The sequence below is a fragment of the Anolis carolinensis genome, chromosome 6 (assembly GCF_035594765.1).
Source record: "Anolis carolinensis isolate JA03-04 chromosome 6, rAnoCar3.1.pri, whole genome shotgun sequence".
Lineage (NCBI taxonomy): Eukaryota > Metazoa > Chordata > Lepidosauria > Squamata > Dactyloidae > Anolis > Anolis carolinensis.
The window spans coordinates 64,435,170-64,460,968 of record NC_085846.1 but is presented as its reverse complement, the minus strand read 5'-3'; the positions used below and the strand labels follow the sequence as shown (position 1 = coordinate 64,460,968).

Below are 25,799 nucleotides of genomic sequence, written 5' to 3'. Positions count from 1 at the left end.
GTGGCAAGAACAGTAGATACGTATATTTTTGGGTAGTACTGCTCTTGCTAACTTCACCCTTTTTTTGATGGCAGACGAAAACCACCCAACTTTTAATGCTTCCCCTTTTGCCATCATTCAGTCCTAACTGAGCAAGAGCTAGGCAGAGAAAGGATTTTGCAATTCTTTCTAAACATAAGTGGACAATATATTTCAGTTAAATGGGTTTGTTACAGCGCACTTACTATAATATTGTAGAATTATTCCATGGACAGACTTGGGTTTATGTCATTTTCCATGGATCAGAATCATAGAGATATATGTATGTGTGTGTGTGCATTTTTATTCAATTCTTCCGTTTCTATCCAACTTTTCAAAAACATTGGTCAAGACAGCTAACAACAAAAACTGGATATATAATTAAAAATCATGCTGCGAACATTCATTATAGTAAACACACACACCTTCTAGGGGAGCCTCTGGTAGGGCAATGGGACTGCTGACCGAAAGGTTGGCAGTTCAAATCTGGGGAGCGGGATGAGCTCCTGTCTGCCAGCTCCTGCTTCCCATGTGGGGACATGAGAGAAGCCTCCCACAGGATGGGAAAACATCCGGGCGTCCCCTGGACAATGTCCTTGCAGACAGCCAATTCTCTCACACCAGAAGTTACTTGTAATTTCTCAAGTCGCTTCTGACATGAAAAAAAAAGCAAGCGAGAGGATGGTAAAAATAGGATGAGAATAAAACATTGGCCAATCAAAACTGTTTTTAAAAAAATGAAAATAGATAACCAAATAGGCCAACATCTTGTTTTTAGGCTGCATCTAAAGCTTGGTTTTAATTTGTTAGAAATAACCAATTATTTTTGTAATGGGATCCTTTGTAATTAAAATCATGTTTTAAAATTAATTTTAAAAATATAATATCAAGAAAGGAAAAGGAAAAGCAACAAAGAGAAAAAGATGGATGACAGGAATATAGTCAATAAGGTGACCACATGCCCAGAATATATTTATTTGAAGCTGAAGCTGGTAAAATGCACATTCATTTGTAGCCAATAGGGATGTGTGATCTGATAAAAATGGTTCAAAACTAAAACAAAAAAGGATTGGGTAAGTTTCAATTTCTTAATTTTTAGTGCGGATCTCACGTGCGTGTCGGATATCGAGTTGTAATTACGAGTCATACAAAACTGATCCGACATATGACGCTTTTTGATTTTTTTGCACATACCTAGTAGCCAAAACTTTGGGTTCTTCTGACCATTGAAGAAGAGGTGGTGAATGTAACATTGTTCGGGTTCATGATTATATGCGACCAATAGTTTAACTTCTTTTGCAGTGTAATTGTTGCACCCCAAGGCAGCATGAACACTGGAAACTAGATAGAGACCAATAAACAGATAATATCTTTATTAAAGCAAATATAAATTCAGGAATGCATAAGCAGAAAGGATGAGTGGGAAATAGTCCTTTGTGATGAGGTATGAATAAGTCCAAAAAGATGAAGGAAAATGTCCAATATTATAGTCCAAAGTCCAAAACCAAAACACGCTCAAACTGTTGGGAAGTTTGAGCAGGGAACAACAAGGAAGCAAGGCTGAATAACAAAGTCTCCAGTCACTAGGAGATAGTGGATAACAAGGCAGGAACAAGACGAAGTGAAGATCAAACTTGATTCAGGAACAAGGCAAGGAAGTAAATTTACTCCGGTTTAAATCGGGAGTGGCGGCTCGTCTTGGCCACCAGAAACAGGAGGCTTGGCTTGGTGAAATCAGGGAACTGGAGTCGGTGAAGTGTTCTCAAGAAAGCGCTACGTTGACACCGCAAATTGTCTGTAGTGCAAGGCACTTTTATGGAACGAAGATCAGATCCCAATGAAGGGAGACCAAACTCCCCAAAAGTTCCCAAGGGAATCTTCTTATCCACAATCCCCTCGGGATGCCAAGCGGTTACTCCTTCTAATCAATTGTTTTTTTGACCTCTGGCGATGCAAAAACTCCTTTCGGTTGAAGGGCACATTCTCTGGGAAAGTCTGGACATCTGGTTCAACCATGGGAGTAACATCTCCAGTATCTCTCCCAATTAAGGAAGCATCTGAACTATCAACAGTCGGCAGCTGTAACTGAAAAGAGCTGGGAGAACTGGGAAAAAGGTCAGAATAAGCTTCATCCTGGTCAAAATTCATTTCTGGATCTGGTTCAGAAGCCAAAGGTGGCTGGGGTATGACAGTAATGGTCCCTTTTAAAATTTATTTTAAGTGACTTATAATGCCCATTTTAACTACTGTTGTGAAATGTGAAAAAATACTTTCAAAAGATTATATCTGTTACACAAGCTAACTGTAACACATTGCTTTCTTAAAGAAATTCCCAAGCTCTAGTTATATCCAGTTAGAATCTCTTCACTGATGTAAAGGTATTTTTCCTTCTGTGGAAGCTTCTGCCCAGAGTGAAGCTTCTGGTCTCTCAAAATTTACAACATGGGAAGGTTCACCTCCTTCCTGTTCACCTGATAGAATGTTTCACAGAATCAAACAACCTTCCACATTAGAAGGAAACCTGCAGGATAAAACTCATTGTGTGAACTGAGAAGGACATCAAGATCTTGGCCAGCTACTGGTCAAAGGACATTTCTTATCATGCCAAGCTTTTAACTTTGTGTTTTTAAATACATTACAACTATACCCTCAGTTCGCTTCTGACCCAATAAATAACAATATTTAACAAACTAAAGCTGACGTGGTCTTTCCAATGTAATTTTCTGAATCAATGTCAAAAATTGTTATTTTTGGAATTGTATGTTGTATGTGAGGCCGCCCGGAGCCCCCTTCAGGGTGAGAAGGGTGGGATGCCAGTATGGGAAATAAATAAATAAACCCCAAGAACAGGCTTAAAAACCAAGACACCAAGTGGGTCCTGGAAATGGGACCCAGGTCTAAGTACGAGATTCATTTATGTTTTGTATACACCTTCTACACCTTGGTAATTTTATACACATTTTTAAAAAACAATTTTATGCGGAAAACCAAAGTTAGGGTGTATTAAAAGCAAAGGTGTCACTGGCCCCATCTCTAAGGTAAAGGTAAAGGCTTTTCCCTGACGTTAAGTCCAGTCGTGACGGACTCTGGGGGTTGGTGCTCATCTCCATTTCTAAGCCGAAGATCCAGCGTTGTCCGTAGACACCTCCAAGGTCATGTGGCTGGCATGACTGCATGGAGCACCGTTACCTTCCTGCCAGAGTATTGTACCTGGCACAGGGTACCTATTGATCTACTCACATTTGCATGTTTTCGAACTGCTAGGTTGGCAGAAGCTGGAGCTTGATGTCAAGGACATCAAGACTTCCCCTCCCCCTGTAAAAAAAACAAAAAACAGATATAGGTCATTGTACTTTAAATGTTAGCAAGACAAAAGAAGGGACATCCTGGAGATGTCAAAATAAGAGCCATTTTCTTGATACTACAATTACAGGTCACCTGTCCTTGCTCCTGCAGCCATCACTGCAACTAATGACCGTGTTTTCTGAGAGATTCTGGAAGTTTTGTCCAAAAAAGCAAGGTCTCTAAGCTTTGCCTAGAGCTTAGGCAGGCTCATAAAAGAATATATAACACTATGAGATCTTCTATTTAGAAACAAGATCGCAACCTGTTCTTGTGCTTGGAAAGAAATAAAGACCCCAAGAATGCTCCCTATTATCTCCTTCTATAATAGACAGAATCAACACTGTATTACACTGAATTAGTTGAAATTTCTGAAGTCTTTAGAAGTACCCATGCCTGATGTAGATACATGAGCCCATGGATAATAACAAACTTTATTTTCAATGGGATGAACAACAGAGACAACAAGAATAGGATGTATCATGTAGCTTGTATAGGGGTCCCAAAGTGAATAAGTGAACCTGGATAAGTGAAATTGTGTATAGTCAGTTCTATGGGCACAGGGGTTGTACTGTTCACAGGCTCACTTGGATGATAGGAAGGCTATTGTTGATGAGCAAGTCAGTGCTTCTGTAGGGAGGTTGGTTGCTACTTATGACCCTTGGTTTCATCTTCCTCTTTTCAAGAAAGAAAGAAGAAGAAAAGGGGCCAGATGTTCTTCCAGAGAAAAACAGCACCCAGATGTCTCTTTTTTCCCCTGCAGGGTCAAAAGGATAAAAGCCATTCTTATTTGGAAAACAAATCTGAATTCAATCAAATCAGATCAACCAGTATAGTCAGAGCAAGACACTGGACTTTATTACACATAGATGGCAAACTGGGACAGTAATCTTTAGTGATTGTCCCTATTGCATGACGTCAAGTGATACCCATTTCTCGTCTGTCACTTCCCTGAAATGAAGTGGTTGGCCATCCATTCAGCCCCTATATCCCAGGATCTGATTCCAGATTATCTGATGTGATCCTGAGGGGAAGTAGCCACTATTCAGCATCATAGGAATGCAACAGGATAGCAACAACAACGCGCTTGCATGCAACAAGGTTTTGAGACCTTCTGCTATGTGAGGTAGACCAGCAAATGGTACCTCCATCTACCTACCTAGATTTCAGTAAGGCCTTCAACAAGGTCCCTCACAACCTTCTGGCAAACAAACTAGTAAAATGTGGGCTAGACAAAACTACGGTTGGGTGGATCTGTAATTGGCTAAGCAAACGAACCCAAAGGGTGCTCACCAATGCGTCGTCTTCGTCTTGGAAAGAAGTGACAAGTGGAGTGCCGCAGGGTTCCGTCCTGGGCCCGGTTCTGTTCAACATCTTTATTAACGACTTAGACGAAGGGTTAGAAGGCACGATCATCAAGTTTGCAAATGACACCAAATTGGGAGGGATAGCCAACACTCCAGAAGAAAGGAGCAGAATTAAAAATGATCTTGACAGACTAGAGAGATGGGCTGAAACTAACAAAATGAAGTTCAACAGGGACAAATGCAAGATACTTCACTTTGGCAGAAAAAAATGGAATGCAAAGATACAGAATGGGGGACGCCTGGCTAGACAGCAGTACATGTGAAAAAGATCTTGGAGTCCTTATGGACAACAAGTTAAACATGAGAGAGCAATGTGATGCGGCTGCTAAGAAAGCCAACGGGATTCTGGTCTGCATCAATAGGGGTATAGCATTTAGATCCAGGGAAGTCCTGCTCCCCCTCTATTCTGCCTTGGTCAGACCACACCTGGAATACTGTGTCCAATTTTGGGCACCACAGTTGAAGGGAGATGTTGACAAGCTAGAAAGTGTCTAGAGGAGGGCAACTAAAATGATCAAAGGTCTGGAGAACAAGCCCTATGAGGAGAGGCTTAAAGAACTGGGCATGTTTAGCCTGCAGAAGAGAAGGCTGAGAGGAGACATGATAGCCATGTACAAATATGTGAGGGGAAGTCATAGGGAAGAGGGAAAAAGCTTGTTTTCTGCTGCCCTGCAGACTAGGACACGGAACAATGGCTTCAAACAACAGGAAAGGAGATTCCACCTGAACATCAGGAAGAACTTCCTCACAGTGAGGGCTGTTCGGCAGTGGAACTCTCTCCCCCGGACTGTGATGGAGGCTCCTTCTTTGGAGGCTTTTAAGCAGAGGCTGGATGGCCATCTGTCGGGGGTGCTTTGAATGCGATTTCCTGCTTCTTGGCAGGGGGTTGGACTGGATGGCCCATGAGGTCTCTTCCAACTCTACTATTCTATGATTCTATGATTCTATGTTAAGGAGCATAGTACTCAAAGCTGGCCATGTTCTTTGTGTACTGAAGGCAGAAAGCACCACAAATACCTTATTCTATCCCTGAATCCTGTTGGTACTTGATAGATTACACCATTTGAGGGTAGGATTTACATAAATGTTGACTCTCCATTTAACACTTGAATCAATGGGTCTATCTAGTTAGGTCTACCAATAGGAATCAGGTCCATGACATCTGCTTTCTACACGTTCAGACCTTATTTTATATTACATGTAGATATATTAACTGCAGCTTAGAAATTAATGAAGTGCTAAATAATTCTTGGCATTGCTAAGTGGCAGACACCAGGCTCTGGGAGGTTTAAAAGACAATTTTCTATACCATTGGAAGGATATGTAAAGGCTGAACACAAAAGTGTTTATTGTTATAAGAGGAATGGGGAATACATCTTGCCAAGAAACCCCATGATATGTTCACCTTAGGGAACTAAATTACTTGAAAAAAAACTTATCTTTTGAGAATGAAAGATTCTCGAACCACTTGCCTGAGCTTAATAGAAGCTTGAGAGCAGTCTAGCCAAAACTGTTAAGATCTTAGTGTTTATGGTAGATAAGAGCACTCATTTTAAAAGTCTTCCCTTTAAATCTATTTCAAGACTGCTGTTACACTTTCTTTGGTAAATTTCAGGCTTTTTTGTATTTATAAATACTTTGATAATGATTACTAAGATAATGAATGATTCTGCCGTGGGAGCTAGCATTTCCACCAACATGTCTTAATCCTTGGTGTCTTCCTTTATGGAATCTGTGTATACATATATACATTAATAAGATTAGAAAATGGATTTAAGAATTTTCTTCATACTAATATTTATTGGTACAACATCATTTTGTTATCTTCTCTGATTCTAGCCCACCATCCACACCCAACCTGAAAAGGTTGAAGAACAGTACAAGATCCTTTTAAAGCCTAGGTTGCACCACTGTTGCATTAAGTGAAGGAAAGTGGGACAGATGATGAAAAGAATACAATAAATGAGTTACTTGAAGAGTAATACGTTTATTTTAATCTCTTTTGGGTATGTTAGGGCCTTTCTACACAGTCATATAACTCAGAATATCAAGGCAGAAAATCCCACAATATCTGCTTTGAACTGGATTATCTGAGTCCACACTGCCATATATACCAGTTTAAAGCAGAAGTCAGATTTTATTCAGCTGTGTGCAAGGGGCTTTAGTCCACTTCTTCAAATTCACTAGAAGAGTTGGAAATATAACCACACGTATATTAGAGTTACAAGGATGTGGGCAGTGAGGTCAGAGTTTAATATGATATGGAAAGGTGTAAACTGTAACTTAGATCATATATGAGTAATAGTGTCCCCCCCCCCCCCCCGCTGCCACTAAACAACAAAAGTACAAACCCCAGAACCTAGAAATTTGGCATCACAATCCAACATCCTTGCCCCTAGGTTCCGACAACAAAAAGAAAAGAAAAATAAAGTCCTAATTAGAGGGAGAGGAATAATTGTTTTTATCCAATTGCTGCCGGTTAGAAGGCTAAGCTCCGCCCACTTGGTCTCCTAGCAACCCAATCAGCCCAGGGGACAGGCAGAGTTAGGCCTCATTTAGACCTCTTCCACACTGCCTATAAAATACAGATTATTAGATTTTAACTGGATTATATTGTAGTGTAGACTCAAGGCCCTTCCACAAAGCTATATAACCCATTTAGAATCTTATATTATCTGTTTTGAACTGGATTATCTTGACTCCACACTGCCATATAATCCACTTCAGTGTGCATTTTATCCAGCTGTGTAGAAGGGGCCTCATATAATCCAGTTCTAAGCAGATAAGATTATAAATATACAGTATAGTCTCACTTATCCAACATAAACAGGCCGGCAGAATGTTGGATAAGGGAATATGTTGGATAATAAAAAGGGATTCAGGAAAAGCCGATTAAACATCAAATTAGGTAATCATTATACAAATTAAGCACCAAAACATCATGTTATACAACAAATTTGACAGAAAAAGTAGTTCAGTGCGCAGTAATGCTATGTACTAATTACTGTATTTACAAATTTACCACCAAAATATCACAATGAATTTAAAACACTGACTACAAAAACATTGACTACTAAAAGGCAGACTGCGTTGGATAATCCAGAACATTGGATAAGCGAATGTTGGATAAGTTTGGTTCTACTGTAATATGAAATAATTACTGTGGTAGAATAATACAGAACAATATAATCTCTAAAACCAAGACAGTAAATAAAGTGCAACACTCTGAAAGCAGGGAAATTGGGAATTCCACAAAGGAAATAATCAGGGCCAGCTAACACCTCCCAAGAAAGGATTCTTCCAGAAAGGAAGCTGAGAAGGGAGTGAAGCAGGGTGTATTACCAAAGTCATTATTATTATTATTATTATTATTATTATTATTATTATTATTATTATTATTATGTTGCCATGAACCGTGAAAATGAATACAATATGGCTCCAAGTATTCAAAAACACTAAAAATATATAAAAATTACTGTGGTATAATAAAACAGAAGAATACAATCTCTAAAATCAGAACACTAAATAAAGAACAACACTCTGAAAACAGGGGAATTCCACACAGGAAACAATCTGGGCCAGCTAACACCTCCCAACAAAGTATTCCCATCACCAAAGTCTGGCAAATCCTGTTTTCTGAGGGCCACAGACAGTAGAAGCACATAAAATTCACTCAGGGAGGAAGCAGACAGGCTTTAAAGCTGCAGGGCCATTACATGCTAATCATTTCCCCTAATTGCAGCATTCATACTTGCCTCCAACAGACAAAAAAAAAAACAATCAGAAATACTGTATATTCACAAGCTTTAGGAAATAATATCCCCTGATGGCGCAGCGGGTTAAAGCACTGAGTTGCTGAACTTCTGGACTGAAAGGTCGCAGGTTTGAATTGGGAGAGCGGAGAGAGTCCCCACTGTTAGCCCCAGTTTCTGCCAACCCTAAAGTTCAAAAACATGCAAATGAGAGTAGATGAATAGGTACTGCTCCGGCAGGAAGGTAACGGCGCTCCATGCAGTCATGCCACACGACCTTGGAGGAGTCTACGGACAATGCAAGCTCTTCGGCTTAGAAATGGAGATGAGCACTAACCCCCAGAGTCAGACATGACTGGACTTAATGTCAGGGGAAAACCTTTACCCTTTACCTTAACTACCACCAATTCCTCAATACTTTATTTCCCATACCACCATACTTCACCACAGCAACGTGTGGCCGGGCACAGCTAGTAAACTTATAGAAAGCTGGGGAAGGTGATAGTTTCTGTTAAGCCGCTGATCTGTAGTCTGCAGATGTAATAGGTAAAGGTAAAGGTTTCCCCTGATGTTAAGTCCAGTCGTGATCGACTCTGTGGGTTGGTGCTTATCTCAATTTCTAAGCTGAAGAGCCAGCGTTGTCCATATACATCTCCAAGGTCATGTGGCCGGCATGACTGCATGGAGCTCCGTTACCTTCCCGCCGGAGCGGTACCTATTGTTCTACTCACATTTCCATGTTTTTGAACTGCTAGGTTGGCAGGAGAGGGGGCTAACAGCGGGCGCTCATTCCGCTCCCGGAATTTGAACCTGGGACCTTTTGCAGATGTAATAGCAAAATTGAAAATAATGCTTAAAGAAGCCAATGCTTAAAGCAATTCTAAAGCAGTTCTTATGTGGCACTTAAGAATTACTTAAGTAATGCTTAAACAATTACTGAGGCAACGCCAAGAAAAGTGCCCAAGAAACTCCTAGGAAGAATTTCCCAACCCCAGAAAAATGAAATTTTTAAAGCTTTGTTTTCATATATTTCCTGGACATAACCACAGTTATTGCTTAACTGTTACTTAAGAAATTCTTGAGTACTGCTTAAGCACTGCTTTAATGTTGCTTTAAGTTTATTTAGCAATGTTGTAAGCATCCTGCCACACCTGCATACTATTGATCAGCTGCTTAACAGGTCTTATCATTTCACAAAGTTTCCTGGAATATAATTTGCATCATTTTGTACAAGGAGTCTGGTGGTACAGTTGGTTAAACCCTTGTGCCGACAGGACTGATGACTTGAAGGTTGGGTTGCTGACTTGAAGGTTGCCGGTTTGAATCCAACCCAGGGAGAGTGCAGATGAGCTCCCTCTATCAGCTCCAGCTCCATGCGGGGAATGAGAAAAGCCTCCCACAAGGATGGTAAAAACATAAAAACATCCAGGCACCCCCTGGGCAACGTCCCTGCAGATTACCAGAAGCAGCTTTCTCTGACATCACTGCTCACACCTGTGTAACTCTAGTTGTGATTGTACTTCCAGCACCTTTGCTGTGCTGAAGAGGTAGATTAACAACCACAAAAGGTCATCCTAAAATAAACCAAAAGTCTCAAAGGAGCTGCTGTATTTCTTCACCCCTTCCCTAGTTTGCAGTTTTTTTTGGCAAAGAAATGTATGCAGCTATCTCTTTGGAATCTACAATTTTTTAAACAAAAAGTGTAGTGCAAATATATTTTTTTCAGCTTGGCTTAAACCCTTATAATTACACTATGTAACATGATATTTGTTCCTGGGTTATAAATGTCATTTCCTAATTCATAAATACATGGGAAAGGTTTATTAAACTGCAAAAACTTTGTTTTTGTGGGACATGGTGCAACACATTTTGCTATAGTTTTTCAATGAATATCTGTTAGAGTAGGGGTCCCCAAACTTTTTGAACAGGGGGCCAGTTCACGATCCTTCAGACCGTTGGAGGGCTGGACTATAGTTGGCCACTGAGCAATAACAACAACGACAACAAAACAACAACAAAAACAAAAAAGAGTGTTGGAACAGACCCTTTGGGCCATTGAGTCCAATCCCCTTCTGCCTTTGTGCACCGAAAGCACAAGCAAAGCACCCCTGACAGATGGGCACCCAGCCTCAATGTTAATAATAATAATAATGATAATAATAATAATAATAATAATAATAATAATAATAATAATAATAAAGAGGGTTGGAAGAGACCCCTTGGGCCATTTAGTCTAACCCCCTTCTGCCTTTGTGCACCAAAAGCACAAGCAAAGCACCCCTGACAGATGGCCACCCAGCCTCAATGTTAATAATAATAATAAGGAGGAGGAGGAGGAGGAGGAGGAGGAGGAGGAGGAGGAGGAGGAGGAGGGTTGAAAGAGAAGAAGAGACCCCTTGGGTCATTTAGTCCAACTCCCTTCTGCCCTTGTGCCATGGGGGCCGGATAAATGGCCCCGCATCCGGCCCCCGGGCCTTAGTTTGGGGACCCCTGTCTTAGAGTCTCAATCAATTCAACGTAGTTTTTGGCAGCCACAAAAAGAGTTTCTGAAGTATAACAACCACTTTCAAAGTAAATACTGCACAATTAAATAGGAAATAACACTTTCAAACCAGGAACGGAAATGCTTTCAAGTTTTTGTTACATAATGTTATTTAATTATGCCTTTTTTTCTTATCGGTTTCTCATTGTTTTTCTTTCTACCTCCACTGCATCTTTTCCTTTCCATCTTTCTCACTCATCCTCTTTCCATTCCTTTCCCTCCTCCTACAACTTCTGCCTACATTCATCCTTCCCCTCATTTCCTAATCCCTTTATTTCTCTTTCTCCTTCCACAGCTCATGTCAAAATGCCTCCTTTCCTTAACCATCTTCTCCTTTTCCCTTGCCCTTCCAACATCTCCTGGCTCAATGCCTTCTATCTCTGCCTTCCTTTCCTTCTCCTACCCCCACGTTTTCCAAATCGCAACCATCTGCCATCATTAGTTCCCTTCTTTCTCTCTTCTTTTTCTTCTTCCTCTCATCTAACTATCTATCGCTCCTTCCTTCCCCCTTCTCTTTGTTTTTCTTTTTCCTTCTGCCCCAACTTCCCTAGCTATGTTACAGTAGAGTCTTGCTTATCCAACCTTCACTTATCCAACGTGTATTATCCAATGCAGTTGGCCTCCTGCCCGGATCCAAAGTTGTTTCCCTAAGCAGGCAAGGATCACAATTTTTAAAAAATCTTCACAGAACTGAACTTTTTATGGATTTAACTTCCAATAATGTTACTGTAAGTTCATTTTATGCAATTCTATCTTTATTTGTAGTCAGTTTTTTAGTAGTCAGTGTTTTTGTAGTCAATGTTTTCAACACATTGCGATGTTTGGTGCTAAATTCGTAAATACAGTAATTACTACATAACATTATCGTGTATTGAACTGCATTTTCTGTTGATTTGTTGTAAAACATAATGTTTTGGTGCTTAATTTGTAAAATCCTAATGTCATTTGACCTTAATAAGCTTTTCCTTAATCCCTCCGAATTATCCAACATTTTCACTTATCCAACATTCTGCCGGCCCATTTATGTTGGACAAGCGAGACACTACTGTATTTGATTTCCTCCTGCTACACTATTGATGAAAAAACCCTTGCTAGTTTTCTGTTTTAACTCTGTAAAAGTTACTCATATTTCTGTGACCACTGAAGATAGTCATCAGTGACTATATTTCAGGGGTCTCTATCCTCAGGCGATATTCTGAAAGGGTTTTTTTTTGGGGGGGGGGGTGTTCTGTGAGTGCAGGTGTGTCATGTTGCCATGCAAAGATCTGAAGAATGAACTCCCTCTTGGCAGTTCCCTCTTGGATCTATGCTGCCATATAATGCAGATTATCAAAGCAGATTATTTATTTATTTATTACATTTATATCCCGCTCTTCTCATCCTGGAAGGGACTCAGTGGCTTACAAATCAAATGTACATACAATATATTATTAGGATAGCACAATATAAGCATTAAATTACTATATTGTACTATATCATTATATGGTAATATTGTTAGTAATATTACATTTAATATATAATATATAATTAATATTATATTATATTATTATTTGTATAATATTGTATTACATTATAATATTATTATCAATATTATAAGTATATAAAATATATTATATATTTATAAATTAAATATAGATAAATTATAATCCACATTATCTGCTTTGAACTGGATTATATGAGTCTACACTGCCATATAATCTGGTTCAAAACAGATGATCTAGATTTTAAATAGTGGTGTAGAAAGGGCCCATATTTTCTCCCCCAGCTATTTTCACATTATCAGTGTAGTTTTCTCTGTAGACATGGTCCAGCTTCTATTTGTAAAAAAAAAAAGATTGTTTCTCAAATTAATTCTGCAGGCAAATAAATGTATTAATGGGACACGAAATTGGTCACTGTATAGTGACACAAGCGGGATGTGAAATTGGTCATTCTTTATAATTACACAAGTCCATGGCACAGAATGTGTTTGTGAAACTGGGTTTTCTTTGTTATTTACAGAGGTGGGTGGTGTTAAAGATTGTTTTCAGAATTTCTATTACTTCTGCAAAACAGTTTGTGTTAATGCAGGAAATGATAGATTTCTTTCAAAAGTAATTTGGGCGTACAATCTTTCATTTTGCTTAGTCAGAAAAGTGGAGACTTTCTTCTCATCAGCAAGAACGTTGGAGTGGTAAGTACTCATCATTATTTTTTTTTGTCTTCACTGTTACAAGTACTTCATGGATAAAGTACCATAATGTCTTATCCATTATGAGTTCAGATGCACTAGACAGCCAGCACATAAAAGATGGCAACATATTTGCATATGAGCAAGAAGTACATTTATTTTTGGAACAAAGCTGTCTGCCTGTGAATGTGCGTTGGAGTTGCCTGTCAGCTTATAGTGACCCCATGAATTTCATAGGGTATCCTAGGCCAGGAATACTCAGCTAGCCTGGAGGAAATCTCAGGATGTGTCTGACCAAGCACGGGCTAAAGTCGCTATTAAGGCTTACTCCGTGGCTTTGCGAGCAGCCAGGAAAGCTTTCACGACTGCCCGCATAGCATCTGCAGCCAACAGGCCATCGGAGTTGTTCTGAGTTGTTGGGGAGCTCCTGCGGCCTCCTGAGACCCAGGGGCTTCCTGATGACTTGGCAACTCGGTGCAGCGATTTCGCGCACCATTTTGCAGGCAAAGTTGCTCAGATACGCCGTGAGTTGGACTCCAGCTTAACTGTAGTTCCAGCGGAGGTAACCGAGGTACCTGTCTGTTCGATCTTATGGGATTCTTTCCAGCTTGTCCTTCCTGATGACGTGGAGGGGATTCTTGGGTCTGTGAGGGCGACCATTTGCACTCTGGATCCTTGTCCTTCTTGGCTGGTGAAGCTGGCCAAAGATGGGTTGTTGGATTGGTTTGTGGCCATTATAAATGCCTCCTTGGGTCAGGGGTCAGTTCCATCCTGCTTTAAGCAGGCGGTAGTAAAACCGTCATTAAAAAAGACCTCGTTAGACCCATCTGTATGTAACAACTACAGACCAATTTCCAACCTCCCATTTCTGGGCAAGGTTCTGGAGCGGGTGGTTGCTACGCAGCTCCAGGAGTTCCTCGATGACACTGATTTTCTGGACCGCTCGCAGTCTGGCTTCAGGCCTGGGCACAGCACCGAGACGGCTTTGGTCGCCTTGGTGGATGACCTCCGCAGGGAGCTGGACAGGGGGAGTGTTACCCTGTTGGTTCTCTTGGACATCTCAGTGGCTTTCGATACCATCGACCATGGTATCCTTCTGGGGAGGCTCGCCGGGATGGGACTCGGTGGCACGGTTTTGCTGTGGCTTCGGTCCTTCCTGGAGGGCCGTTCCCAGATGGTGAAGCTGGGGGATACTTGCTCAGACCCCTGTCAATACCTGTGGGGTCCCGCAAGGGTCTATCCTATCCCCCATGCTATTTAACATCTACATGAAACCGCTGGGAGAGGTCATCCGGAGTTTTGGAGGGTGTTGCCATCTCTACGCAGATGACACACAAATCCACTACTCGTTTCCATCTAACTCCAAGGAAGCCCCCCGGATGCTGAACCAGTGCCTGGCCGCTGTGGCGGACTGGATGAGGAGGAACAAGCTGAGGATTAATCCTGACAAGACAGAGGCCCTCCTGGTCAGTCGCTCGTCGGATCGGGATATTGGGTGGCAACCTGTGCTGGACGGGGTTGCACTCCTCCTGAAATCACAGGTCCGCAGTTTGGGGGTCCTCCTGGATTCAGCGTTGACGCTTGAAGCTCAGGTGTCGGCGGTGGCCGGGAGGGCTTTTGCACAACTCAAACTTGTGCGCCAACTGCGACCATACCTCATGAAGTCTGACTTGACCACGGTGGTCCATGCCCTAGTTACCTCTAGACTGGACTACTGTAATGTGCTCTACGTGGGGCTTCCCTTGAAGACGGCTCGGAAATTACAACTGGTCCAACGCTCGGCTGCCAGATTAATAACGGGGGCGAGTTACAGGGAGAGATCTACTCCCCTGTTTAAGGAGCTCCACTGGCTGCCGTTCATTTTCCGATCCCAATTCAAGGTGCAGACCATCATATATAAAGCCCTAAACGGTTTGGGACCCAACTACCTTTGTGACCGTACCTCCTACCATAAACCTGCCCGATCTCTTCGATCGTCAAGGGAGGCCCTCCTGTTGCCATTGCCTATATCCCAGACCCGCCTTGTGGGAACAAGGGAGAGGGCCTTTTCTGCTGTGGCCCCCCCTTTGTGGAACTCACTGCCCATTGAAATCAGGCAAGCCCCCACTCTTTTAGCCTTTAGGAAAGATTTAAAAACATGGCTCTTCCGGTGTGCTTTCAGAGAGTAACTGTTACACACTTTTTTTTGTTACTCCCCCCCATCATCTATCCTCTAGACTGTTTTTCTATCTAATGTCTCTGTTCCCCGTGGTTTTATTCTTATCTTTTTCTCACCCCAAGTTTTAACTGAGTGTTCATGCGGCCCGCCCTGTTATATTGCTTTTTTGATTTTGTGTTGTACTGTACATGATTATTTATTGTATTGTTTAATTGTATTATGATATGTTGTTTTTATATTTTGCTATATTGTATTGTCCTGGGCATGGCCCCATGTAAGTTGCCCCGAGTCCCCGTTGGGGAGATGGTGGCAGGTATAAATAAATTATTATTATTATTATTATTATTATTATTATTATTATTATTATTACCTTCCCGGTGCAGCAGTACCTATTGATCTACTTGAATTTGCATGTTTTCAAATTGCTAGGTTAGCAGAAGCTGGGACTAACAGCGAGAGCTATCCCTGCTCCCCGGATTCAAGTTCAGCAGTTTAACCCACTCCACCACCGAGAGCTCCTCAATGATGCCAAGCAGCATTAATTCTTCAGTGCAAATACACTCCTTATGTCTTGTTGGGAGAAGTGCAAAATTGGGGCATTGATTCAAAGAGATGTTGGGAAATGGGTGCTAAACTGGGAGACAGAAAGGGGCAAGTTTTCTCCTTGGGAAGAATGGGAAGACAAATGTGAATGGGAAGGAGACAAGTTCAAACTTTCCTTCTGCATATCAAACATGTTAGAGCTAGGAAAAATAATTTTTAAGGCTCTTGTTACTTAAAGTCATTTTCAGTGTATGGCAACCCTAAGGCAAAGATTGATCCAGAGGGGTTTTGCCTTTGCCTTCCTCTGACAGTATGACTTGCCCAAGCTCGCCCAGTGGGTTTCCATGGCTGAGTAGAGATTTGTCATAGACCAATGCACAAACCACTACACCACACTGGCTCCCTTTCAGGATTACACTTTTCCAAAAAACCCTCCCAGCATGACCAATATGGCATTGAATCAAAAGATAACTGGCAAAAGCACAGGCTTCAGAACACCGAGGATTTTCATTTTATGACCACAACTGCATATTGGGTGATTTAATTCATAGGTTACCATTTCAGATTACCTTAAGACCACATCTGAACTTGTGAAAGAGAGATGAGGTAGTTGTAAACCACGATGGGATTTACAAAGTTGCTAACCAAGGCAGCACTTAATGTGCCTTGCAGGCAAGCAACTCTTTAGCTGTAATTCAAGTCCTTATATGGTTGACTTGAGACATAAAGGCAATGCAGATGTTGAGTCACTGGAGGTTGGGCACCAAAGCAGAAATGTACAGAAATTAAGTCAAGTCATAGGACTCTGTGTGCCTTTTGATACAATTCATTCTTATCTGGGTCTGTATCTGTATGCTTGCCCACAATGACCTGCCTCATGTACAGAAGAAGAACTGTTTAAAGCTACAGACAATGAAGTCACTGTTGCCCGTTTCGCATCTAAAACTATTTAGCTGCTTGTGATCCCTTTATTTTATCAGTTTTAAACTTATTTATTATGCAATGCTTTTGACACAAAATAAATAAATTCTTACCTGGGTGTTAACCCTGGACTCAAAGGATCTCAGAAAACATTTGATAGTTGAGGTATGTTTTTAGTTGGATGCCTGGCCACACAGATGTTCCTTTGGAAAAATTCAGAACCCATAAATAGAAAGATCATCAGATCCAGGGGAAGATTTTAATAGCAATTGCCACCCTATTCCACAGAATTTTACTGGGTTACCTTCCATTTGTAATTTTCTTCTGCTTTCCCACCAGTTCTTCCCCTGTCTCTTTTCTTACTACAGAAAACTTGCTAAGAAGGGAAAGATGGACGTGTTCGACTATGTTGGAGGGATGCTCAAATCATAAATTGCCTAATACCCATAATAGCCATGACAAATATTATTCCAAAATCTATAGTGCGTTTGGTAAAAGCAAAGCCATGTGAAGATTCTTTCTCCATCAGAAATAAAGTCTTTTTTAAGAACTCAGATATGGTCTAAATTCCATATTGGTTATTTATTTATTAGGTTATTTACAAGACCCATTTGGTCTTGTAAACTAAGCATATATTGGCACACAATCCTATTTGGTCTTGTAAACTAAGCAGGGTCAGCCCTTTTTAATCCTTGGATGGGAGACCACCACTAAATGCCCAATGCTTTAGGTTTTATTTCAGGGGAAGGAACTGACAAAGGCAGCTTGGAGTATTTCTTACCTGCAAAAACCTTATGGCAGACAACTTTAAGACACACACAAGTCTGTAATATAACACATTTACAGACTGGAGTATAAAATAGCACAATCATTCCAAAGATATCATAAACAAGGAAAGACTCTTGATATTATTTCTTAATTTACTTATATTAATTTTTGCTGAGTGGTGTCAGGTTTGGCTACTTGTGATTTTTATTGCTGGAAGTAAAACCACAAACATTTCATTCCGAAATGCTAATACAGGCTAGTTTAAGACACAGACAGAGAGGAAGCTCTCTTTTTGCTGCCAATTTGCATTAGTCTTATGTCTGGGGAAAGACAGCAACATCTGTGTGTTCAACAACCCCACTGATGGAAATGGAAAAAGGACAAATATAGCCAATACTGCATTCAACACTTTTGCAGGGAACCCCCCCCCCCCCAAACTGGCTTGGTACTTGTTTCTTTTGTTCATAACTACACAAGCATTGATGAGTACTGGACTTGGATCTGAGCTCAAAGTCCTGTTTATCGACAAAATTAGTTAGTTACTTGGTTATTGAATTTTTGCCCTGGGTTTCACCCATATTGGGATCCAATATGGACAAATTACTTTTTTTAAAGTCTGGCATCAAATGTTAAACACCAAGAATGGGATTCTAACCCACATGTTTATTGATCAACGGTAATTTGAGAACATAGGACATGTACTGGTTAAAGGTGAGAGTGCTCAGAGGACCTTTGGTTGTTTACTAGTCACACAAAGGGCTGGTCTTCCTAAGTGGAACACGGATTGAGCCTTCCCAAGTACTCATAGATAGTTTGTTGGATAGTTAATTTATTCTTAGCTATGCCCAGGCATAAATAAATGAAGGAGGAAAATGGAGGTGTGAGCATGAATAAACATATTAATTCCAGTCACCATTTAATGATGTGTGAATCCACCCTGTGTGTTTCAGCAAATCAGTTGTTTCTTTCTATTCTATTGTCCATTGGCCAGGTGGTGGCGCAGGCTGGTTAGCAGCCAGCTGCAACAAATCACTCTGACCTAGAGGTCATGAGTTCGAGGCCAGCCCATGCCTGCGTCTGTCTCTGTCGCTGTTCTATGTTATGGCATTGAATGTTTGCCTTATATGTGTGCAATGTGATCCACCCTGAGTCCTCTTCGGGGTGAGAAGGGCGGAATATAAATACTGTAAATAAATAAATTGAGTGCTCTATATGGTAATGATAGTGTGAATAAATTATCAAAATTTGGCTTGCAGTTCTGGAGGAAATCTAATTTTTGCTTCTCATTGACATAGCATGGGGATTTGGTTAAACAGTTAAAATTCTTGAGTAAACCAATTTATTTAACCTGAAAAATTGGGGAGTGGGGTGGCCCTTTGACTATGGGGTGTCTATTTTCATGTGAGTGAAACAAACTTGAAAAGTGTTATGCAAACCATATCTGCAGATAAGCCAATGTTTATTTTTACCAGTCATAAATCCAAACCCATGGTTTCTTTGTTGTTGTGTTGTGACATGCAAACCCACAACAGTGGCTTATTCTTGGCTTGTTTCCCAATAAATTAGTTGCCAGTTTAATAAACTATAGATCAATTTCTAGTTTAACCAACAAACAAAGGCTAATGCAAACCATGGCTTATTGTGGCATGCAAACTTACCTAGTGTATTCATTTCTAAACCATCTCTAATTTCAGTAATATACCTCCCATGTGTAGACATTGAGGAAGAGAAGGTAGCGGACAAACAGAAAGTTACAACATTATAAAGAATTTTCATTTTTTTCACATTTTTGGTCAATATCTGATATGTAGGCTCTTGGGCAATATAGTGATCCCCACTGGCAGACTAAATATTCTTATTTGTTTTCACTACACTTTATAAATGGATGCATTCTAGTATTGTGCAATTATTATTTTTTTATTCTACTGCAATTTTGCATATTATGTCTACAAATTTTCTATTCCCAGGAGAAAGGAAGATGAATACTCCTGAAATGGCAGATGGGTTCACCACGATTTCTGACTATGGAAACCTACCAGGACCTATCTATAATCCTTATGTCAACATATTTTCTTCCTATGTTGTGCCACCACTTTACTCTTTGGTGTTCATATTTGGCCTCCTGGGAAATGCGCTAGTTGTGCTGATTCTCATCAAATACAAGAAACTCAAAAACATGAGCGATATCTACTTGCTGAATCTGGCTATCTCTGACTTGGTTTTCATTATCTCACTCCCATTTTGGGCTTATTATGCAGCAAATGAGTGGGTATTTGGCAATGCAGTGTGCAAAATCCTTTCTGGAGTCTTCCGTGCCGGCTTCTACAGTGGAAGTTTCTTCATCACCCTTTTGACAATCGACCGGTACCTGGCAATTGTTCATGCCATATTTGCACTGAGAGCCAGGACAGTTTTCTATGGGACCTTCTCAAGTGCTATCACTTGGGTGGTAGCAACATTAGCTTCTGTGCCTGCATTACTATTTTCCCATGTTCAAAAAGAAGGCGAGAGTTGTAAATGCAACCTTTTTTATCCCCCTGGAAAAGAAGAAGAATGGAAGCAAGTTGTCACTTTAATGATGTTCATCCTGGGCTTAGCCATTCCATTGGCCATAATGATATTCTGCTACTATCAGATTATATGGGTTTTGATAAAGGGTCAAAATGAAAGAAAGCGGAAGGTAGTCAGGCTAATCTTTGCCATAATGATTGTTTACTTCATCTTATGGATGCCATATACAATCACCAGTTTACTACATACCTATCAAAATGCATTTTTCTCATGTGGCTTGGATGCTGATTGTGATGGCAACTTTGCTTTGGCCCTTGAAGTGACAGAAGTCATTGCTATGATTCATTGCTGCCTCAACCCTCTGATTTATGCCTTTGTGGGAGAAAACTTTAGGAAATATCTCTCTGTCTTTTTCCAAAAGCACGTTGCAGTTTACTTATGCAGACTCTGTCCAGGTCAACCCCGTCCCAAATTAGAACAGCCTTCTTCCTCCTACAGAAGCACAACAGTACACAACATTCATTTTAGTTTGTAAAGTACTGTTCAACTCTGTCTATTTTGAGCCCTTTCTTACTGTACGGTGTAACTAGGATCAGCAGACTGCTCAGAAGGAGTAGGATTGCCATATGCAATGCGGATGTCACTTTTTCTCAGCTCTGGTACCTTGATTGTTGTGACTGTTGGCAATGGTTTCTCCAGACTATCTTTTTGATAATCTCTCCACCTGCTCTGTTTCACTCAAAATGACTTTATGGGCTTTTGAACAGACTTGTAGAATGCTGTCAAGGTAGCTGAATGGAATAATAGTGCTATAGTATTTTAGTATGAAACCATCAGACATGCTCTGATGGAGAGCAGATCCAAAATGAAACATTGGAACAAAACTGAGATTTAACAAATAAATACCAATCTCTAGTTTTGGAAATCAAGTGTCCCTCAAGTCAAGATGATAAACTTTTGAGATGTATGAAGAAAATGTGCTCCAAAGCCACAATGTTTACTTTGTGTAGTAATTTAAAAGAAACTCTATATAGATGGTATTTAATCCCAGGTAAAATGTTGAAAATGGTCCAGAATGTTTCAGACCAGTGCAGGGGCTTCCTTTTTATGTGTGATGGACTTGTAAGAAGGCAAAAAATAAAAATAAAAATTGATTACTGTATTTAAGATTCACATCCTAATTTTAAAATGAAAGGTAGATTTTATAATGTTACCAGAAATGTTGTTGTTCTTCATTATGAGTAAAGAACTGGAGAGTAAAAAGGGATTACATCTTCAATACATGACAACAGAAGCAAGAATATAGGGGCAGCTAACAAAGGATGCCCCCAGGCAGAAAGTAGCCAGTAGATGAAGCCATTCAATGCAAATTAGGGTGATTAACTGCAACATTCACGCTGGCCTCCAACTGACAAGAGTTCTTCCTTCACCCTGGACTTCTCACAGATATATATAAACCTTCCTTGCTGAGTTTCTCCATACCTCACAACCTCTGAGGACGCCTGCCATAGATGTAGGTGAATACTTCTAGAACATGGCCATACAGCCCGGAAAACATACAACAGCCCAGCAAGAATATTGTCTGCTCAAAACCTGGAAATGGACTGAAGCATCAACAGTGAAAGAATGGAGTTGGCCAAAATTGTCAAATTAGCATGGCTTTTGAAAGATAAGTCAAAGACAATTGAAGATTTTTTTAAATGAAACTATTTATGGAACTTTTGAGCAAAAAGAAATCAAACAATGTAACAATATGGGATTGTGGATATCAATAATTTTATTAGGGTTATTTAGCTGGGTCTGTTATAAAATAATTATATTTTTATCTTTTTATGTATTATTTTCACTATATGGGAATGTTACTGTTAAAAACTCAATCAATAAATAAGGCGGCAAAAAAAGATGGAAAGAAAGAAAAAATGTATCTAAAGTTAACATATGGAGAGGGAAGTAGGACCACATTCACTTGCCTCAAGTCTTGACATGAATATCAGTGCTTTGTACAGAAAGCACTTAAGTATAGACTGAATGTATGCATCATTTCAGTAATTTTAAATAATTCCATAACATCCTTCTATAGCAATGAAGTGGTCAATTAGATTGTTTGGTATGCAAAGAGGACAAATAATATTTTCGCTTGCATTAACAACACCATACTTTCCAAGTTAAGAGAAGTACCTTATATTTTGCACTCATCAGGCCTCATCTGGAGTGTTGCATTCAGTTCTGGAAGCCTCGTTTTAAGAAAGATACATACAAGTTAGAACAGGTTCAAGAAGGATAACAAGGGCAAGAAGAAGTGTGGAGAACAAAACATTAAGGTTGAGTGAGTTGGGCATATTCAGCCCAGTGAAGAGAAGACAAAATATCTCAAGGGCTGTCTCTCATAGAAAAGTGGGAGCAGATTTGTTCTCTGCTGCCCAGATGGTAGAACTGAGTCTATTGGTTTTAAGTTATGAGAAGATGCAATGATAATCTCAAAAGATGCCACACACTACAGTAATCATCAACTAATTCTGAGAGATTGGCGAGAGGGGTTTCCTTTGATTTCCTCTTCTTGCCACTGCATAATCATGCAAAAAGGTGCACTATTCCGGTATAATAAACCATTACAACAAAATAAAATAAGACCTATAAGTAAATGGAAAAAAGAGTTAGAATATAAAACAAATTATATATATCTATATATAAAAGTAAAGGTTTCCCCCTTTACTTTCCGGGCCCAATTCAAGGTGCAGGTTATTACCTACAAAGCCCTAAACGGTTTGGGACCCACCTACCTTAGAGACCGCATCTCCCCCTATGAACCCGCACGTTCTCTTCGCTCGTCGGGGGAGGCCCTTCTCTTGCTCCCACCACCCTCGCAGTCGCGGTTGGTGGGGACGAGAGAGAGGGCCTTCTCCGTCGTGGCCCCCCGACTTTGGAACGCGCTCCCTAGAGAGATCAGGCAGGCCCCTACCCTCCTCTCCTTCTGTAGGAGCTTAAAAACCTGGCTCTTTCAAAAGGCCTTTGATACCTAATTTGATGTTGGACTGATCCATCTGCCCAGTTTATAATAGCCCCCATTTTGAGATGTTGCCAATGCTATTTTGCACTTTATTGTCCATTTCTACCGGCACATTCTGTTCTGGATTTTATGAATTAGTTTCCTGTTTTAATATTGTATGTTTTTCGTATGCTTCTTGCCGATTTTAACGATTGTTTTATTGCTATTGATGTTTTACTGGTATAATTGTTTTATAGTCGTGTTACTGATATTGATTGTTTTATCAGGCTAGGCCCCATGTAAGCCGCCCCGAGTCCCTTCGGGGAGATGGGGCAGGGTATAAAAATAAAGTTATTATTATTATTATTATTATTATTATTATTATTATTATTATTATTATTAAGTCCAGTCGTGTCTGACTCTGGGGGTTGGCGCTCATCACCATTTCTAAGCCAAAGAGCCGCCGTTGTCCTGTAGACGCCTCCAAGGTAATGTGGCCGGCATGACTGCATGGAGCACTGTTACCTTCCTGCCGGAGCGGTACCTATTGATCTACTCACATTTGCATGTTTTCAAACTGCTAGGTTGGCAGAAGGTGGGGCTAACAGCGGGCGCTCACTCTGCTCCCCAGATTTGAACCTACGATGTTGTAGTTGGGTCAGCAGGCAAGGTTACAACTGGTAGTAGGAGTACCAGTAGGAGGAAAAGGGTTAATCATGAGCAGGTGTCAGATGAAGAACAGCAAAGGAAACGGATCTGGGATATACTTATGGCACCTTCTGATGAAGACATGTTTGAAGGGTTTTCAAGTGGCGAGGAGTCAATGAGTGAGGAAGGAGATGGGATGGATGTGAATAGAGGAACTAAGAGGGTTACTCGGGAGCAGGAATCAGATGAGGAACGGGAGAGGAAGAAGCTCCAGGATATACTTACTGCTCCCACAGAGGATGAGTCATTTTTGGATTTCTCTGGGGATGATGGGTCTGAGAATGATGAGAATGAAGAGGGTACATTGACTGGACTAAGATACAAGAAATAAGGGATATGTGTGCTGAGCCAACTTCCAGTGATACGTTTGTGGGGTTTTCGGGACAGGAGGATTGGCAAACATGTGATACATCCAGGTCATGGGGAAACCTAAGTCTTGATAGGAGATGGAGGAACTGGAGGGATGATAACCGGGATTCATGTGTGATGACAGGAACAGCTGTGGGGGATGACGATGGGGTGGAGGCCAGCTCATCTTCAGATAATGATGTGTAAGTTAAAAGTAGGGGCTGAAATGGGGATCCTTTGCAGAAGGCAAAGTGTCATTATGGCATAGGTTTGTCGCTGCCTGTTTTTCCTGTTGGGATTTGGGTCCTGGCTCTACAGCTTGGCGTTCCTGGTTCCTGTGATTCTTCAATTCAGATTGGATTATCGTGAGTGTGCTTTCTTCCTTCCTGGACCTTTGGACTGGCGACTGGCTCTGTTTGACGACCTTTGGTAACGACATTTTGGATTGGCTTATTGTGGCTGCAGCTTTCTCCCTGCCTGGCTTTGGATTGACTTGACTTTGGCTTTGGTTACCCACTTCGGAAACTACTTTTGGATTGGCTATCGTGAGTGTGGCTTTCCCCTTTTCCTGGCTCCCAGATTTATTCGACTACGGCTTGTGTAAACACTTTGAAGACGACATTAGTTTGGACTTTCTTTTACTGCTGTTTCTTGGAACTTCAACTGGTTTTGTTTACTCTCTGTATGCATTGCTGTCTTCCAGGAAGCCTGCTACAGCGCTGTTTGCTGCCAATTCCATTGACTGTGTTTTAATCCGGATTATCCATCCATTTAATCCGGATTATTTTCCATTCTTCTTTTTGAGCCCAGTTTGGGCTAAAACTTTGAGTTTTGGTCAGAGACACTGCAGTTAAGTGTTTCTGAGCCTGTTTTTGAGTTGCAATAAACCTTTTGTTAGACTAAATATTGTGTGTGTGGCTCTTTAAGGCGCCTGTGTTCCGACATACGACCTTTCGGTCCACAAGTTCAGCAGCTCAGCACTCAGCGCTTTAACACGCTGTGCCACCAGAGGCTCTCTCTCTCTCTATAAGTATATATATATTTATACATACACACAATAATAATGAAATGAAATAAAATAATAATAATTTTATTTCTTACCCGCCTCTCCTTGTGGTTCAAGTCAGGCTACACATAGCTAAAACATGTAATAATCATAAACATTATATAAAATACACATATTATACACATGTATTTCTACAAAGACATATATTAAAATACACAGAACAAAGATTAAAATATAGTGAACAGAAGATGCGAGTTTAAAATTCATACATTCTTATTTATTACCCACCTCTCTTTATGGCTCAAGGGGGGCACAACATAGTCAAAATATATTCATAAAGGCATATTAAAACATACACATGTTAAAAGCCCTTAATGATTCCAGCCCAGTCTACCTGTTTGAATGTATCTCCTCCTATGAACCACCTCGGAGATTAAGATCATGTGAGGAGGCCCTGCTCTCGATCCCACCCACTTCACAAGTGCGATTGTTGGGGACGAGAGACAAGACCTTCTCAGTGGTGGCCCCTTGGCTGTGGAACTCCCTCCCTAGCGATATCAGATCAGTCCCCTCCCTCCTAGCCTTTAGAAGGAGAGTAAAAACCTGGCTTTGGGAGCAGGCCTTTGAAAAATAGTGCAATGCAATAATTTTAACTGGAA

The 25,799-nt window shown here is 40.7% G+C and overlaps 1 protein-coding gene across 1 annotated transcript; it reads left to right on the top strand.

The window, feature by feature from the left end:
- Positions 1-12,861: 12,861 nt before the first annotated feature.
- Positions 12,862-21,254, top strand: LOC100556992 (C-C chemokine receptor type 5). Its single transcript, XM_003225757.3, has 2 exons — positions 12,862-13,194; positions 19,549-21,254. Exon 2 carries the CDS (start codon positions 19,560-19,562, stop codon positions 20,625-20,627), a length of 1,068 nt encoding a protein of 355 aa, XP_003225805.1. The 5' UTR covers positions 12,862-13,194; positions 19,549-19,559; the 3' UTR covers positions 20,628-21,254.
- Positions 21,255-25,799: the final 4,545 nt, after the last annotated feature.

Excerpts from the sequence above, each read along its gene's own strand:
- LOC100556992 (XM_003225757.3), top strand. The coding sequence starts at position 19,560 with ATGAATACTCCTGAAATGGCAGATGGGTTCACCACGATTTCTGACTAT.